The sequence below is a fragment of the Lygodium microphyllum genome, chromosome 18 (genome assembly GCF_053477565.2).
Source record: "Lygodium microphyllum isolate KBCC chromosome 18, Lygodium_microphyllum_v1.1.10, whole genome shotgun sequence".
NCBI lineage: Eukaryota > Viridiplantae > Streptophyta > Polypodiopsida > Schizaeales > Lygodiaceae > Lygodium > Lygodium microphyllum.
In genome coordinates, this window is record NC_141152.1 from 53,596,024 (window position 1) to 53,612,486 (window position 16,463).

At 44.6% G+C, this 16,463-nt stretch overlaps 1 protein-coding gene across 1 annotated transcript; it reads right to left on the reverse strand.

Annotated features, from left to right (window-relative positions):
• Positions 1-5,443: 5,443 nt before the first annotated feature.
• LOC148020894 (uncharacterized) lies at positions 5,444-8,743 on the reverse strand. Its single transcript, XM_087698703.1, has one exon. It carries the CDS (start codon positions 8,643-8,645, stop codon positions 5,724-5,726), a length of 2,922 nt encoding a protein of 973 aa, XP_087554829.1. The 5' UTR covers positions 8,646-8,743; the 3' UTR covers positions 5,444-5,723.
• Positions 8,744-16,463: the final 7,720 nt, after the last annotated feature.

Consider the following 16,463-nt stretch of genomic DNA (forward strand, 5'->3'; position numbering starts at 1 on the left):
ACCAAATCTATGTCTTCCAGTAGTTAAAATGGTTACAATCCAACTTGTCAATGTCAAACATAGCACTATCACCAAAAGCACTAGAAGCACCTATCATAATGACTACAAAATAAAGAAAATGTGGGCTGCTATAATTTCAATAAGACAACCCCGAAATTGAGCCAAAAGTGTAATATGCAAAAGGAGGAGTATAAAGCAATGTACTATTGTCCACAAAATAGAAGTAGTAAAGTGCTCAAAACAATTATATGTCCTCAATAAAAGAGATCAAAGATAAAGTACAATAGTGTTGTCCATAAAACTACAATAAATGACAATGCAACTATATACAAATGTCCAAAACAAAATGCTCCCACTGCCACAAAAGTTTGGACAACTATTAGACTTACAATGCAACTATTAGGACTAGTGAATAGCATACAACTCCAAGTACCAAATGCTATTGGAGAATCAAAAAAGTTTCATAAGGGGTGGTGAACTACATGAGCTAATTGTGCAAAAGATATCCCCAAGCAAGGGGTGACGAACTACATGAGCTAATTGTGCAAAAGATATCCCCAAGCAACAAGAGATCTACCAAGCTACAACCAAGTCACTACTCGTGAATTATAGTGAAGCTTAGTACTACATAACAAAGCATGTATTCATAAGTTAACTGACAACTTGTCTAACAGGAGGAAGTATCAGGTAACCAAAAAATCAAATGAAAATCAATCCCCCAAAGTGATTACTGATTGCAAAGACAATATCTTATTAAACCAATGAGAATATATGAGAGGCTCCCATAGTCTCTAAAAGCTAAGCTTTGCAATAAAATCTTAAAGTTCTCCCATTGGAAGCAAATCAAAGTATCCAAAAGTAAAGCAAGCTCAATACATGTATATCATAGCATCCAAAGACCCAAAGATACCAAATAATGCATTTAGGAGTATGTAAATAGCATAACCATCCAAGCTCATAAATAAGAAATCACTAGACCATGCAACAATATCTGCAAATATAAATGAAAGAGACCTTAGAATCACAGTCAAGTCTCAAAGGAAAGTGTATCCATGCATGACCAGCAATGTCAAACATATATATGATCAATGAGCATTCTCAGATAGCATGTAGATAGAGGTTGCACTGATATTCATAGCATATGCTTGTTGTCCAATATTTATGGCAATAAAGATCCTTCCAGTGGGTAGGTGAGCAAAATGAGCTCTGATCAATTCGTAGAGCATGCCAAGCACCAATACATCATCCCAACATTAAAATCTCAATGAATAGGCATCAATGAAACATAAATATAAAGGTACCAAATAGCTTTAGGAAGAAGTGCTAGAGAAAAATGTCAAATACAGGAGGAGTAGAACATGCCCCTAAAAATGCACCAAAAAATTGTAGACTCTTATCTAGAGCCTTTTGATATTGCAATGACCCTCGTGGATCACTTGAACTAAACAAAGGTCCTTCAAAAATTGAGTAACAAGCTTGGGATTATGGGGAGTAGATCTTTACCTCAAATGATTAAACACATGGTTGTCATGGAAGCTGGGGTTGAAGCTTGCTTTCCCACATTGAAGTAGAATGGTTGAAGTTCCTCAAATACCCGCTCTGTTACCAGTTGAAAGGGTGAGCAAGAGTAAGAGAAGAGTACAAGTAGTAGCAAGAGCAAGAGCTATGGATGATTGAACTAAAAGAGAGCAAGAGTGGTGTATGGGAACTTCCAACAGTGACAATGTGTAACCTGCCTTCCCTTTTATTATTCTATCATAGTGTATAGGTATTCAAGTATGTGGGCATTGAGTACAAGGTAAATACTAGTTAGGTACATGCAACCCAACAAGATTGGTCCAATACATTAAATAGAAAAATCTCACACATGTATTTCAATATCCTACTAGCAAGTTGCAAATGCCTAGTCTTCTAAAAGAAGGAGCATTGTGAGTGGATAAGAGAGAAAGATTGGTCACAAGTAGAAAATGACTGAGGGTGTCCAACTCTAAAGTAAAACCCTAACCCTAATGTATATAATGTGTAAAAATAAATAGAGGCCTCATTCTTGTGTGTGCATTATCAAGAGGGAAAGACTGGTTCACAAGTAGAAAAGGGTGGAGGGTGTCCAACTTTAAACCCTAAGCCTAATGTATATAATGTGCAAAAATAAATAGAGACCACCTTCTTGTGTATGCATTATCAAGGGCCTCTACTTCTCTATCTACTTATCTTCTTCTTCTCCTTCTTCTTCCTCCTCCCATCTTTCTATCCAAATGGTGAGAAGGTTAGAGCTTGAGGATGAGGGATTGAGGGAGGGGGAAAGAGTGAGGGATCTATAGGGAGAAGCTCTATCTCCATCCTCTTTTTCTTCTTCTCCTTCTTCCCTATTCTCCTCTGGATGTTGGAATGGCACAATAGATAGATCAATGAAGGAAGTAGTGGTAGGTCTATGAGAGCCATACTTGAGAGCTTATCATTAAATCATACTATACAATGAGTGTGGAAAACTATGATAATGCTCATTACATCCCTTCTTGAATCATTTAGCTTCTTTCTTTTTATGTGAGTTTTGTTAGTTTTCCTTCACATCCTGTAGATGCAAGTCTATCCTTCAGCATTCTCATCTTTTGTGAGGTCCTAGATCATGGATAGTAGTACTTTAAGTCACATGATGTATACATGTAATTAGCTTTAGAATCTTTGCTTCTAGGATTACACACCATCACCATAGATGACATCTCACCACTATCTATTAGTGGTGTTGGCACCATGTCAATCTACCAACCGTCCATTCTTGAGTTTCATGTCCAAGATCTTCCATGTTCCAAACTTGGCCTTCCATGTCCTCTTAGTCTATGGCCTTATGCGTCTTAACACGGGCATGTCTTTGGTAAAGTTACTAAGAGCATGGGTTTTATCAACTCCGTTCCCCATCTCTTTTGTACGCTCCTCCACTACATCTTCCCATTGTCTCACTCATTAGGCTACCTTCTCTTCCAGAGGTTCCTACCCATTCCCCACAATTTACTCTAGCGGTTCCCTTAGACCCCCTTATCCCGTTCAAGTTTGAATCTCGACAACAATGATGGGGTTGTGATATCCCTAGTTCTTCTATCAATTTTAGAATGCCTTTACCTCATGTAGTGTCTCCTTCTTCTCTGAGCCACCGTTCCTTACTAGTAACACACCCATCGCACACCCTTTGGTCCTCCTAATACCTAACTTCAACAATACTATTTTATGGTGCCTTCAATAGCTCCTCACTATTGTCTTCTAGTTAAATCATAGACTTGGCTCATCCATTCCTCACTAGATACACTCAATGTGCCCCATTTGAGGCTTCTCCACTCCCATTGGCACCTTCTCACCACCCCTATCAGCAAGCTCTCATATGTCATGCTATTCAATCAATTTTTTTCATCAATTGACTTCGTTAGCATTAACATGTTCTTAGTTTCCACCAGTTTTTTCGCTTTTCTTGCATTCTACCACGCCAAAGTTCTAGGGGGGTGCTAAGCAAACGTGTCATCATGTCTTCTTGCATGTATATCTCCCACTTGTGAGCCTTAGTCTAAGTTCAAATGATTCCTTCCAGAGAATTGGGTAATCTTCCCAAGCAAGCTTTTTACTTAGTTAGTAACATCAACAAAGATACTAAAAAGGCCATGACTCTATTAGAGGACATTAGGAGCTCTATCATCACTATCACAATTTATCAATCTTTATTGCGTTGACAATTTCCTCCATTGCATGCATATTAGGTGGACATTAGGATTTCTAGCCTTGATCATACATCCATTATCACTTTTAGCATGTTCACACTGCACACAAGGGATCGTATTATAAAGTTTAGCCATAGGGATAGCCTGGGCAACATTTCTCATGGGTAACCAATTTTGACATGGCACCAAGTTCCAACATATGGCATCCTCAAGTTGATCTATTTTATACTTCTTTGCCCATATATAGGCAATCACTCCCATGCCTTTTCGCAATACTTTTTATCTAACCATCATTCTTCCTCATCTTCCTCAAGCAAATTCTCATTCTTACCATTAGTTGGGTACCCTCATTGGTATAGATCATGTAAAAATTACATAGGGTAAAGGGGCCAACGGTAGAACACTTAAGCTAATGCCTGATGCTTTTATCAAACGATGGAAAATCTGTCAACCTTTTGTTCCAGATTTGTTCGCGACATGAAGGGGAAGCAGGAAAATAATTTTCTACTTGCACGATGGAAATTAGTGATGTCTGTGAGATTGAAAAGGAAGTCACGTTCAAAAAAATTAGCCTTCCAAATATCAACTAAAAACAGCCCAAGAATAGACATGGTAGGTCCAATAATGGAACAAGGATTTGAACCCTCAATCACACGCAATGGATGTAGGCACATTTCTATCAACCAACAAGCCCTCCTGAGCTTTTATGTCATTATCAACCACAAGACGTTTTATGATTAACCCTCGCTAGTGTCAAGAATATGTTTCATGACTAGCACCTATTTCACAATTGGCCCCTCTACCCTAGCACAAAACACATTATTTTTGCAAGGAATAGAGGGTATATAACAAATTAGAGAAGAATAGTAATTTCTTTAATTTCAAATAGATAGATACAAGGTGGCTTTGTCCAACCTTGCACTTCCAATGTCTTTTTCTCATGATGGGTTTGAGCATCATGGATCATTGGTGCCACCATTAGAGAGTGGGATATTGAGCATATTTAACAAATCACACATAAAAGGATTATTGCCCACCATCTTGTATGCGTTAAGATCAAAGTGTTAGTGTTTCCCTTTGTGTTTCATCTACTCTTCTATTCTATTCTCTCCATGTTGCTTTCATTCCACTCTCCTCTCAAAGCATTACAGTAATAACTTTTGACCATATTAGTGGCATCTAGGGTAAGGGGGTCGATCACAAGGAGGCCCCTGGTGATGCAGTATTCTGTGTTGTGGTAAGTCCAAAGCCTAGCGATGTGGCCTGGCGTGCCTCGCTTAGCAAGTCTTTATTACTTGACAATCGTGGGTTTTGCAATCTCGTGGAGAAGGCAAATTATATGGAATAGCTTTGTGAAACTTCGTTAGGCCATAGCAATTAAGTCAGTATCTATCCCTCCTACAAGTAGATGAAGTTGTGAGAGAGCTCTGCCGCTACCAGGTTTGCTTTGTTCTTTTTGGCGAGACATTATTATGTCTTGCTTGGAAATCTAACTCGTGTTTTTTGTATTACGCCACGATTTTTATTAGTCCTTTGCGTATAAATCAAGCACCATTTTGTCATCTACATGATATAACTTCCTGGGGTGAAGGAAACTTACACCATTGTTCGTCTCCTGGAAAGACACTGAGACCAGCTTACCAGCTTAGCCATCATCTGCATTGCTTCTAGTGGTGCGTGCAGTGCAGCTAACCAATACCCAAAATTTTCCATTGACCCATGGTTTTTCCCTGAGCACTGACTAGTGAAATAAGGGCAGACATTGTTAAAGCAAGATTTACAAGATGCAGTGAACAATGAAACTCAATCAGAGCATATATTTTACAAGCAAAACATATGTGCCCTGAACACTCATATGTTTTACAAGCGAACTGCAGGATGCATAAGCTAGATGTATCCAGCAAGATACACAAAAGCTACTACCAGACTGTACTAAAAGAGTTTCACCACTGCACCTCTAGATACTCACTCACGGTCCAACAAAATTATACATGTGTACTTATATAGATACCCTAGACCTTAGTCCAGCTCAATCACTTGAGTTCCCTCTTGGCCTCGGAGCTTTTTGGATGCTGAATTAAGTTCTGCAGAAGCAGAAGCAGAGGCTAAGCTTACATCAATGTCGGACAAGATGGATTCGAACCCTCTCTTGGATGTTAGCTTCTCAAAATCTGGTATGTCCCTGATGCGTGAACGCAGATTGGCAAGCTCTTCTTGATCAGCCTGCCATTGCTTCACCAAATTATCAAAAGCATGGCGAGTCTTGCGAATTTTGCAGTATGATGCAGCCCCACGGCCGCCTTCCCGTCCAGTGGCACTATATCCATTCGTATGACTCCCATTGGCACCATAGCCAAAGTATTTATGTGTGAAATTACGGGCATGAGGCAGGTTTTTGAAGGTGCCACAGTAAGTGAAGGTCTCTTTAGGACCTCTCAGGAAGGACTCTACTGCTAGATGATTGGGAAGATTTGCTGATGGCTGACACCAATTGAAGACAGGCTTTGGCTGAGAAGCAAGCGTCCTGATTCTCTCCTGAACCAGCTCCACCATAGCTTTCCGCCCCATGTCAGTCATGCTAGCCTCCTGCCAAAACCTAGAAGAGTGTGTTACCTGCCTCAACAGCTTTTGATTCTCACTCTTTTGAGATCTTTGGACCAATGCTTGCACAAGCGCTTCCAGCAAAGAACCATCTGATAGCCATAGAAAAGTGCCCATCACATCTTCGATGAAGGTTCCAACTCCAACTGTACATTGTGGCTCTTGGCAAAGCCAGCTCTTCTGTGGACTCTTCTGAGAATCAGAATGGAAATCTCTGCTTGTGAGCTCATGACAGAGTGTCATGATGAGAGGAAGCAAGCGGGGAACATCTTTAACCTGCATTGTTTTGTTCTTGGAAGGATCATCCTCATCAGCATAGGCAAAATTCCAGTCTTTCAACTGGGCTACAACAGCACAAACAGTGGATGTTGCTGCTTGCTTAGCTAGGAGACTGAGAAAGGATGGAACGAGATCAGTGTGGCATTCTGGCAATGCAAACAGCATTTTTGTCATGGCAACTGCACCGGGCACAGCAATCAACCACTCACTGCTGCTGCACTTGCTGCTGTTGCAAACAAGGGTATGGCTCTTCCTTGCTATGGACAAAGCCGCATCGTGCAATTCCATGGCTTGAAGTTCAAGTGCAAGGTTGGCATAGTACTCACATTGGCTCAATACATTTGAAGCACACAGAAGCCTCTCTTCGATAGCTTTTCCACATGCATCCCATCCATGAGCCTTGACTGCTAAAGCAAGCAACTTGGCCACTTCCATGCTGGCAATGCCTTTATAATTTGCTCTGGTATGGATACTGAAATCATACTGACAGTAACTTGGAGCTTCCTGGTTGTTTGCTAGAATGTCAATGAATCTGAGTACATCACCACATTCACCTCCCGACTCTAGGATGAGCGTCATGAGTCTACATGTGATTTTCCCATGTATTCCATGCTTAGAGTCCCAGCGTGGTGAAGTTTCCCACACTTTGAGAGGATCTTCAACACAGAAGTCTAGCAATTCTCTCACTTGGAGCACAACTTCTGGCGAGGCTCCGTCTTTCAGCTTTGCTTCCACGATGTCCAAGGCTCCAAGAAAGCCTCCACTGCAAGCAATACGTACAGAGCTCTTCTTTGGCCAGATGACCAACATTCCCCTGTGATACCAATATTGGGTAGAGGGACCATAATTTCCCATGTGTTCTTCGTGCTCCTTCCTGTCAGGTTTAACCAGTTCACCAAACAAGTCATCTTCACTCGCAACCAGCTCAGAGGAGATGTCAATCTTCATATTTGATAGACTAACAGGCTGGTCATCTCTCCCCATCCAATTTTCAGTAGAAAAATTTTCTTCCTCATAATCACCGTCACCTTCAGAAAGGATATGCTTGGTCAGAATACAGAGGTGAAGCTCGAGGCAGGGTTCGCCAGAGCTGCTGTCGTTACTGTGCAGATGGAGCTCGAGTGAAGGTTCGGAAGAGATGCTGTCTGTGCATCTGCGAAGAATCTCCCCCACTATTCTGTCTGTCCCCTTCAGACCTGCAAAGCAAAGGTTGGCCTTAGTGTACTTGTGTTCCAAGGGGATGAAAAGCTTCTGAGGCCCCTTGCCGGACTCATAGTCTTCCAGCCAGCCCCTCAATGCTGCTTCAGTGCGAGAGACAGACTCCAAGAGGCCTGGCACATCGACGACAGGAGCGACAGAGGCATTCTGGCGGATGAGATTGAATACCAAGCAAGCTCTAGTGCCCGTCGCGATGGGGCTGAGCATGTGTTGGCAGTCAGCAAAGAACACCATGAAGTAGAATCGGGAGGCACAATCCCGGCCGGAGAAGTCGAAGGTGATCTTGCTCTGGCGATGGAGGACGACGAGGTGCCCGCCGAGGTGGGGAGAGGAGGAGGGAAGCTGGATGATAAGAGTGGCAAACATGCCGACCTCCTTCTCGGTGTCGCGGTGGAGCTGGAAATGGCCACCGGCATCATAAAGGAGGAGCTTGTAGAGCTTGGCCTGGAGGGAGAGGGCACGGGCGTCCATGCCAAGCATGGCGATGGCATCGGCGGCGATGGACTGGACGGTGGAGGAGAGGAAGGGGGAATTGCGGGGGTGGGGGGAGAGGAGGGAGGCGTCGATCTGGTGGGCGCGGCGGACGAGGGGGTCGAGGAGGGTGTCGGAGCCCCTGCCGTAGGGGGCCTGCTCGGAGATGCGGGTGAGGGCGGCGGCGTCGGAGGCGGAGAGGGGCAGGCAGACCTCGCCCGCGCCTTCCACGAAGAGGGAGCGCGGGAGGTCATGCCTGGCGCCGCTGATCTCGCCGCCTCCCGCGAAGGAGCTTCTGCTGTCCTCCTCGCTGCTATAGGAAGCAGGGCGGCTCCACAGGGCGTCCAGCAGCTCCTTCTTATCCAGCGCCATGGCCGATGGCTGACTGCCCCCTCTGCTGCTGCTGCCGCTGCCGCTGCCGCTGCCGGTGCTTCCAAGCCTGCTTGTGCCGCTGCCCGCCCCCTCCCGTCCCCGCGAACCTGTTGTGGCGCCAAATTTTTGACTGGTGCCAAACGGGAAAATGAATACCTCCTCGCTGCCTCACCTCCAGTGTAAGGGCTGGGTCCCACGAGGTAGGAGTGGGTTCACTAGGTATGAGGGATGTGAGCTTCTTCAGATAGTCCCTCACCCACGGTGTCGAGTTCGTGTTGGAATGCATGTTGATAGTGCCAACCCTCGCTCGTGAACCTATTCCTCACACCTTCAACACATTTGTAAATGCTTATGTGCCTGTGACACGCCTTTGTGCAATGTAACTTCGGGCCCTCAAGAGGGGCCCTCATTTTTTAAGCCCCTCTCAATTGTTGTTTCCTCATGCCGTGTCATGATACGCTTCCACAAGCTTGTGGGCATGCCAAGTGGTGGGTAATACCCCATGAGATGGGTTTCACAAGGTGGGTCTCCCCTACCCCTAGACGGATCCATGGCGAGTTCGTCACACTCAGTATCAAAGCAAACTCCGCAGGGGGTGCATGCTAGCCCCCAGGAGGTAGAGCCTAGTCTAAGAAAAATGGCCCTTGTGAGAAATTCTAAAGCCACCGTGCTAAACGACGAGATCGAATGGATGTATGCCGATAAGAGGTAGCTCCTAGTAGATCACATGACATTGGAATCTAAAAGAAGGGAAATATGGCAAACCAGTGTGGATCTACTCAAAGGTAGTGAAAAGCCCCTTGGGACGGTGTTGTCAGTGCATCGATGAGGTTACTAGCGACCTCGCACAGAACCGAGTAGGCTTGAAAAATCTGAATGCTAGGATTGAGAAATGGTGCGACTGCCTCATTGAAGTGGGAGACTGGGATACCCTGGACTATGAGAGCACCCTCAAGATAGGGATTACAGTGTGGAGATCGCAGCCGATGCCATGCTGAGTCTAGCATCCCAAAAGGTAAATATGCCCCCTCCGACTCAAAAACAGGTAACCATGTCGACCCTGACTTCCCCCAAAGCGCAACGTGCTGCTCCCCATCATCACATTTAGCCGAATTCAAGCTTGAGTGACGATTTATTCAGTGACTACACAAGAGACTCTGCGGAGTCAAGTGGAGATGAAGACGAGCCAAGTGCCCTAATTTTTTCCAAGAAGGCCACAAAGGGCCATGGTCATGTTACAATGGGTGGCCCAAGCAGAGATGAAGAAGCAGGTCCACACGGAGCTGGGTTCGAGCTCGCATGGAGGTGACCCCCAACATGGCACGGGGTCGGGGGTTCGAACTCTCAGAACCACTCTACTAGAAAAGCCACCCTCCCGACCCAACCCTCTCGACAAGGCCGAGCATGTGGTTATGAGGTCCACATTAAAACAACTCTTACTCACATGATGCAGAGGGGGAACAAGTCTCCTTGAGCTGGGAGGGTAAACCAATGGCCTACCCCGACGTGATCACCTAAGAAGAGTCCTTGAGCTGGGAGGATCAACGAATGGCCAACTCCTTTTCCAAAACTCAAGAATACTCCTTGAGCCGGGAGAATAAACAAACGACCAACTTCAAAGATTATGCATGCACTCAAAAAGACTCCTTGCATCAGGAGAATAAAGAAATGGGCAACCCCCATGCCAATGAAGGATACCTAACAAGCTCCTTGTGCTAGGAGGATAAACAAAAGGCCACCCACCCTGAGCCCCCATCAAAGATCACAAGGATGAAGAACTCCTTGAGCCACAAGTCTAAAGAAACGGCCACCCTTGAGGCTGCAAGATTTCAGGGTCGCGCAGTGAAAGACTCACGGAGCCACGAGACTAAACAAACGGCCACCCCCAATGCAAATGAAGGTTATCCAACAATATCCTTGTGCCGAGAGAATAAAGGAATGGCCCCTACATCAGCAAAAAGGAAAAAAGGAGCAAAGTTGAGGTCCAAGAAGAGAAAGAAGATCAAAGCGCAAGCAAAACCAGAGAACTCAACTCCTTATCCTGAGGTGAAAGATGAGACTCCCGTGTCAACTCCCGAACCTCAATCTAAGTCCGTGATTAGGAGAAAGTGGGTGACATTTTCTATGCACGTGACTATCCACTCCTATGAGCTCGATGAGGAGATAACTCCATGTACCCAAATGGCTAAATCCGAGGGAACCGAGCCCTCACATAGCAAAGTAGAGGCAACTCCTTGGATACATCTTGTGTGGACCGATCATGGTGATTGGGTCTTTGTGTTGGGGGTAAAGGCACCTCTGCCTAGCCGCTCGTGTATTACTACACTGATAGTCACCGCCACTACACACTGCAGGTAGCGGGCGCATGTCACCATCACTTTATTCTTTATTCTTTTAGTGACAGTTTGAATAAAGGAAGGCCCGGTCACACATTGTGACTGTTGGAGTTCCCATTTCTTGTCTCTCTCTTTCTTGCTCTTGCTCTCCTGCCATAGCTCTCGGTGCAAGCTTCGATCCTTCTCTCATTTCAACTAGTATCAGAGCTTGGCTTCCCGACTCTTGAGCTTGGCTCGTGGCATTCTCAACTTCCCATCGACTCCCCACTTGCATTGGGTCTCCTTCCCGGCAGCCGTATCTCATTCTCTTGAGCTCCCGTCACTCCTTGGCTTCCCAAGCTTCTTCCCAGCCTATGAGGCACCATCAGGGCATTGACATTGAGGTATTGCTTCATTATGTCAGAGATTTATTTCAGTCCACAAGTCTAGGTAAATAGGACAGCCACCATTGAAGCTTCCAACCTTCATATCTCCTTGCCACTGTTTGTGGGCTGCTATAGAGGCTTGTTCCAGGGCCTCTTTGGCTCATGTTTGAGCCCTCCAACCTCTCCAGACCTGCCACATGGACCAGCAGGAGCAGTAGCAACATCACACAAATCTGCGCTTGATCCTGGATAGCCACCATTCAACCACTTCAACTCCAGCTCCAGCTTGGCATTAAGCACTTGTTCAGGCTCCATTTCAGGCTTCTTGCATATGTATGGATACTTGGCATTGATCCTTTGAGATTAGGCATTGGTTTGGTGGCTGAAAACAGTGTTTCAGGATTGTTATAAATAGTCCACAGACATTTGATGCTAGTGCTACATTCACAGTTTATGCCTATACTTGTGTGGGCATGACTACATAACCGGTTTGATGCCTATTGCATCCCGATTGATTGGGGGATTGAAGCTACATGTAATGCTATAATTTTGGCCTGATTGTGGGGCTGGAAATACACAGTTTATAACATAAATGCATGCTAAATACTCTTGGACTGAAGCTATCTTTCATGCTTTGATATATGCCTATTAGTTCCGGGTGTATGTCTTGGGTTATGCTATGATGTATTGATCATCGAGGGAGGACTTCGAGCTTGTCATTGGATTCGGATGCTTTTGGAAGCTTGAGCTTATTTCAGCCCGCACTTATTGACATCGATCTATGCTTGACAGTGGTGATCAGTGCTTTGACAGTTATATGCTCTTTGGGTACATGCTTACCCGACGCCTACGACTTGATGTATTTGTCTTGGCACAGTGTACCATGTACTTGTTGAGCTTTAGTGCTCTCTGAAGACTTGGCTTGGATTCTCATTTGCTATTCCGGAATTTTGTATTGGCTGTCACTTTGATTGTCATATATCTTTATTGGGATGTATGGATTGCTCATGGATGCTCCCTACAGTTGCCTTGTAGCCATCATGCTCTTGGGATGCTATTGAGGCATTGTCTTGGTTACCTGTCTTTGGTACTTTGACTTGGTTTGATTGAGCTGTTGAGCTCGTTTATCTGCCTTTTGTGCTAGTGGGAGCATCTTGTATGCCTGACTGACATTAAGTAAGAGGTTTATGCTATTTGACCATTTTGCAGATACTTGAGACTTTGGGATCTCTTACACTTAAATGTTACATGGTTCATGCACTGATATCTTGGAGTTGCTTTTGACCTAAGCTTGGGCTTTGCACTCTTGTGAGCATACACCTATTGGTGTCAGGTCTTGCCAGTATTATGTATACTTTGCTCTATTGTCTAGAAGGTATGCCTACTCACTGACGGATGCTTTGGTGACATGTTTGGATATTTGCTCAGGGTCTTGATGACTGTTTGGTGTTGATTTATGCTCTTTTATGGCTGGTCATGTCTTGGCTATCATTTATTGACTTGGTGCAATGATTTGGTCAGCAATTGACTCTCACAGTACCATGCTGTCATTTATTACAACAAGCATATAACTCCGGACTGACATGGATTATTCATTCTGAAATATTCTGAAATGATGTACTTTCACTAGTACTTGGTGGACAGTAGCTTTGGTTACACTTTTCTCACCATTTTCTCTCGATTTTGGTGATTTTTTTGTCATTTTTTGCAGTAAACAGCAAGCAGTTTTTGAACTGTCTATAGTCTTTCAGCCTGCATTATGGAGAGTTCGTCCACTGATCATGCTATTTTCAACATCATTAAGCTTGATAGTACGAATTACTCTTATTGAAAGAGCCAGTTTTGATAGGTGTTGGTGCAGAAATCGCAGATAAAACCATTGAGGTTCAACGACGTGCAGCCGCCTGCAACTATGCCAGATGAGGAATGGTTTGAGCTTGATGAGTTACACAAGTCCACTATTGTATTATCTCTCACAGAACAGGTTCATTACAATGTATTTGAGGAAGAATAGAGTGCATGGCAGTTGTAGGATAAAATCAAGAATCTCTATGACAAGAAAAGTCCAGCGAGTCAGATGTATTGGCTAAAGCAGCTTATGGATCTGCGCATGAAGAAGAATGTGACTATGACTGCTCACTTGAGCCAGCTCCATGCTATACTCAAGAACTTGACTTCACAGGACATCACTTTTGCAGAATATGTCACTCCTCTTTCCTTGCTTGGTACTCTTAATGAGTCATGGGATGTATTCCGCACTGCATTATGTGCCTCTGCTGCTACCTTGAAATTATCTGATGTTGAGAGTGCTCTTCTGCAGGAAGAGGTTAACCATAAGAATTTGGATGCCTCTTGTGTGTCGCATGCTATGACAGTTAGAGGCAGGAATGATGGATATGGAAAGCATGGCAGTGGCAGTGGCCGTGGATGGGATTCTTAGAAATCTCGGTCCAAGTTTCGTGGGAAGTCACGTAGCAAATCCCGTGGCAGGAATGCAGATGTTACTTGTCACCATTGTGGGAAAAAGGGCCATATTAGGCCACAATGCCATAAACTACGCAATGAAAGGCGCAAATATAAGGGAAAATACAAAATGCAAGATAAGTCTTCTGATCGCAGCATAGTGCCTACAAAGTCCAGTGTTAAAATTGAAGAGATCAATGTTATGCAGCCTGAGGATGTTGATGATGATGATTATATCCTTGCAGCTTCTTCTAGTGCTTCGCGGATGACAGAGATACACTCTATATATGCACAGTGTTGGCTCTTGGACTTAGGTACGTTCTTTCATGTGACACCTTGCCGAGAGTGGTTTCATTCATACCGTATTGTTTGAGATTCTGTGCGCTTGTGTGATGACAGCTCTCTTGATATTGTGGGCATTGGTAATGTTAGGCTGCAGTTTCCTTCTAGCAGCAGTTTTGTTATGCAGGATGTACGTCATGTACCTGCTTTGACACGTAGTCTCATGTCAGCTACTGGACAGCTTGATGATGCATGTTATCATGTATCTTTCAGAGACTCTGCATGGAAGATCACTCGTGGCAGACTTGTGATTGCGAGAGGTGCCAAGGCTGGCAGCCTCTATCCCTTGATTGTATCTGCTTCTTCCCTTGATTATATTTAGTTTCTGGGTTCTATCCCACATGTATCTCTTTGGCATGCCCGTTTGGGCCATATGTCTTTGAAGGGAATAAAAATGCTTTCTGGTTTGCAGTACTTACCGCCCCTTGATTATGCATGTTTTGATTCATGTGAGCATCGTCTTTATGATAGGCAGACTAGGTCTACGCATAAGAAGTCTGGTAGACCATGCATGAGTGAGCCCTTGGCATTGGTACATTCGGATGTCTATGGGCCCATGCCTTATCAGTCAATGGGTGGTGCAAAGTATTTTGTTACTTTCATAGATGATTTTTCACGGAAAGTTTGGGCTTATCCCATTAAGCTGAAATCCGATGTCTTGGCTGTGTTTCAGAGATGGCTTGCATTGGTTGAGAACCAGTTTGGGTATAGGCTAAAATGCCTAAGGATAGATAATGGGGGTGAGTATGTCTCACGTGCTTTTGAGCAGGCATGTGATGAGAGGGGTATTAAGCGTCAGTTGACCGCCCCCTATATTCCCCCCAGAATGGTTTGGATGAGTAGATGAATAGAACCATCCAGGAGCGTGTACGCAGTATGCTTAGCCATGCAGGCCTACCACAGAGCTTTTGGGCTGAGGTAGTTAGTACAGCTGTGCATATCATAAGCAGATCACCTTCTAGTGGTTTGGATTTTCAGGTTGCAGAGGAGGTATGGACTGGAAAACCTCCCTCTTATGCGCATCTCCGTGTCTTTGGATGTAAGGCATTTTGCCATATGCCCAGGGACAAGAGAAGTAAGCTGGATCCTAAGAGTATCAAATGCATTTTCCTTGGTTATGGGGATGCAGGCGAGATGGGTTACGATCTCTGGGATCCGCAGGCGCAGAAAGTCATCCGCAGCCATGATGTAGTCTTCCATGAAGACAAGATGCATAAGTAGCCTGAGAGAGTTGTTGAGATCCGTAGGGTCATATTTTAGGAGGAGCCGAGAGCTCCCGCATAGCTAGTTGGACACCCTACAGCTGCAGCAGATGCTCATGGTCAAGGTGTTGGACAGGTAGCTGGGCAGGTAGCAGAGCCTGCAGTGAGACAGTCTACTAGATACAAACGTCCGTCTGATAGATTTCAGCCCTCGATGCATTATGTCTTGGTTACAGATGTAGGAGAGCCTTTCATTTATGATGAGGCTATGCACAGGGGTGACAGTCACTCCTGGGAGAGGGCTATGCAGTCTGAGATAATAGAATCCTTGCATAAGAATGAGACTTGGGATTTGGTTTCCTTGCCTAAGGGCAAGAAGGCTTTGCCATGCAAGTGGGTATGCAAGCTGAAAAGTACCCTTGGACACCCCAAGCCGGCATACAAGGCTAGACTAGTAGCAAAGGGTTTTAAGTAGGAGCATGGTGTGGACTTTGATGAGGTCTTTTCTCCTGTGGTTAAGATGACCACCCTGTGCTTATTCTTGGCTTTCGTTGCTCAGCTTGACTTGGATTTATACCATATGGATGTCAAGACAGCTTTCTTACATGGGGACTTGCATGATGAGATTTATATGGAGCAGCCTAAGGGCTTTGCAGAACCTGGCAGGGAGCACCTAGTGTGCAAATTGAAAAAAAGTCTTTATGGCTTGAAGCAGGCACCTAGGGAGTGGTATCATAAGTTTGATGCCTTTATGCAATCATAGGGCTACAGCAGGAGTACTATGGATCTGTGTCTTTACACGAAGAAAGCTCATGATGGTTCTTTATTGATTTTGGTACTCTATGTGGATGATATGCTGATAGCAGGGAAAGCTCATGATGAGCTAGATGCTCTTAAGGCTCAGCTCAAGAAGATCTTTGAGATGAAAGATCTAGGACAGGCCTCTGACATACTTGGTATGCGCATTCGACGCGACAAGCATCAGGGACTCCTCTACTTGTCACGGAGAGAGTACATTCATAAAGTCCTTGAGCGCTTCCGCATGCAGGACGTTAAGCCTATTGGTTGTCCATTGCCTTCTTATGTGAAGGTATCACAGGCTAATTATCC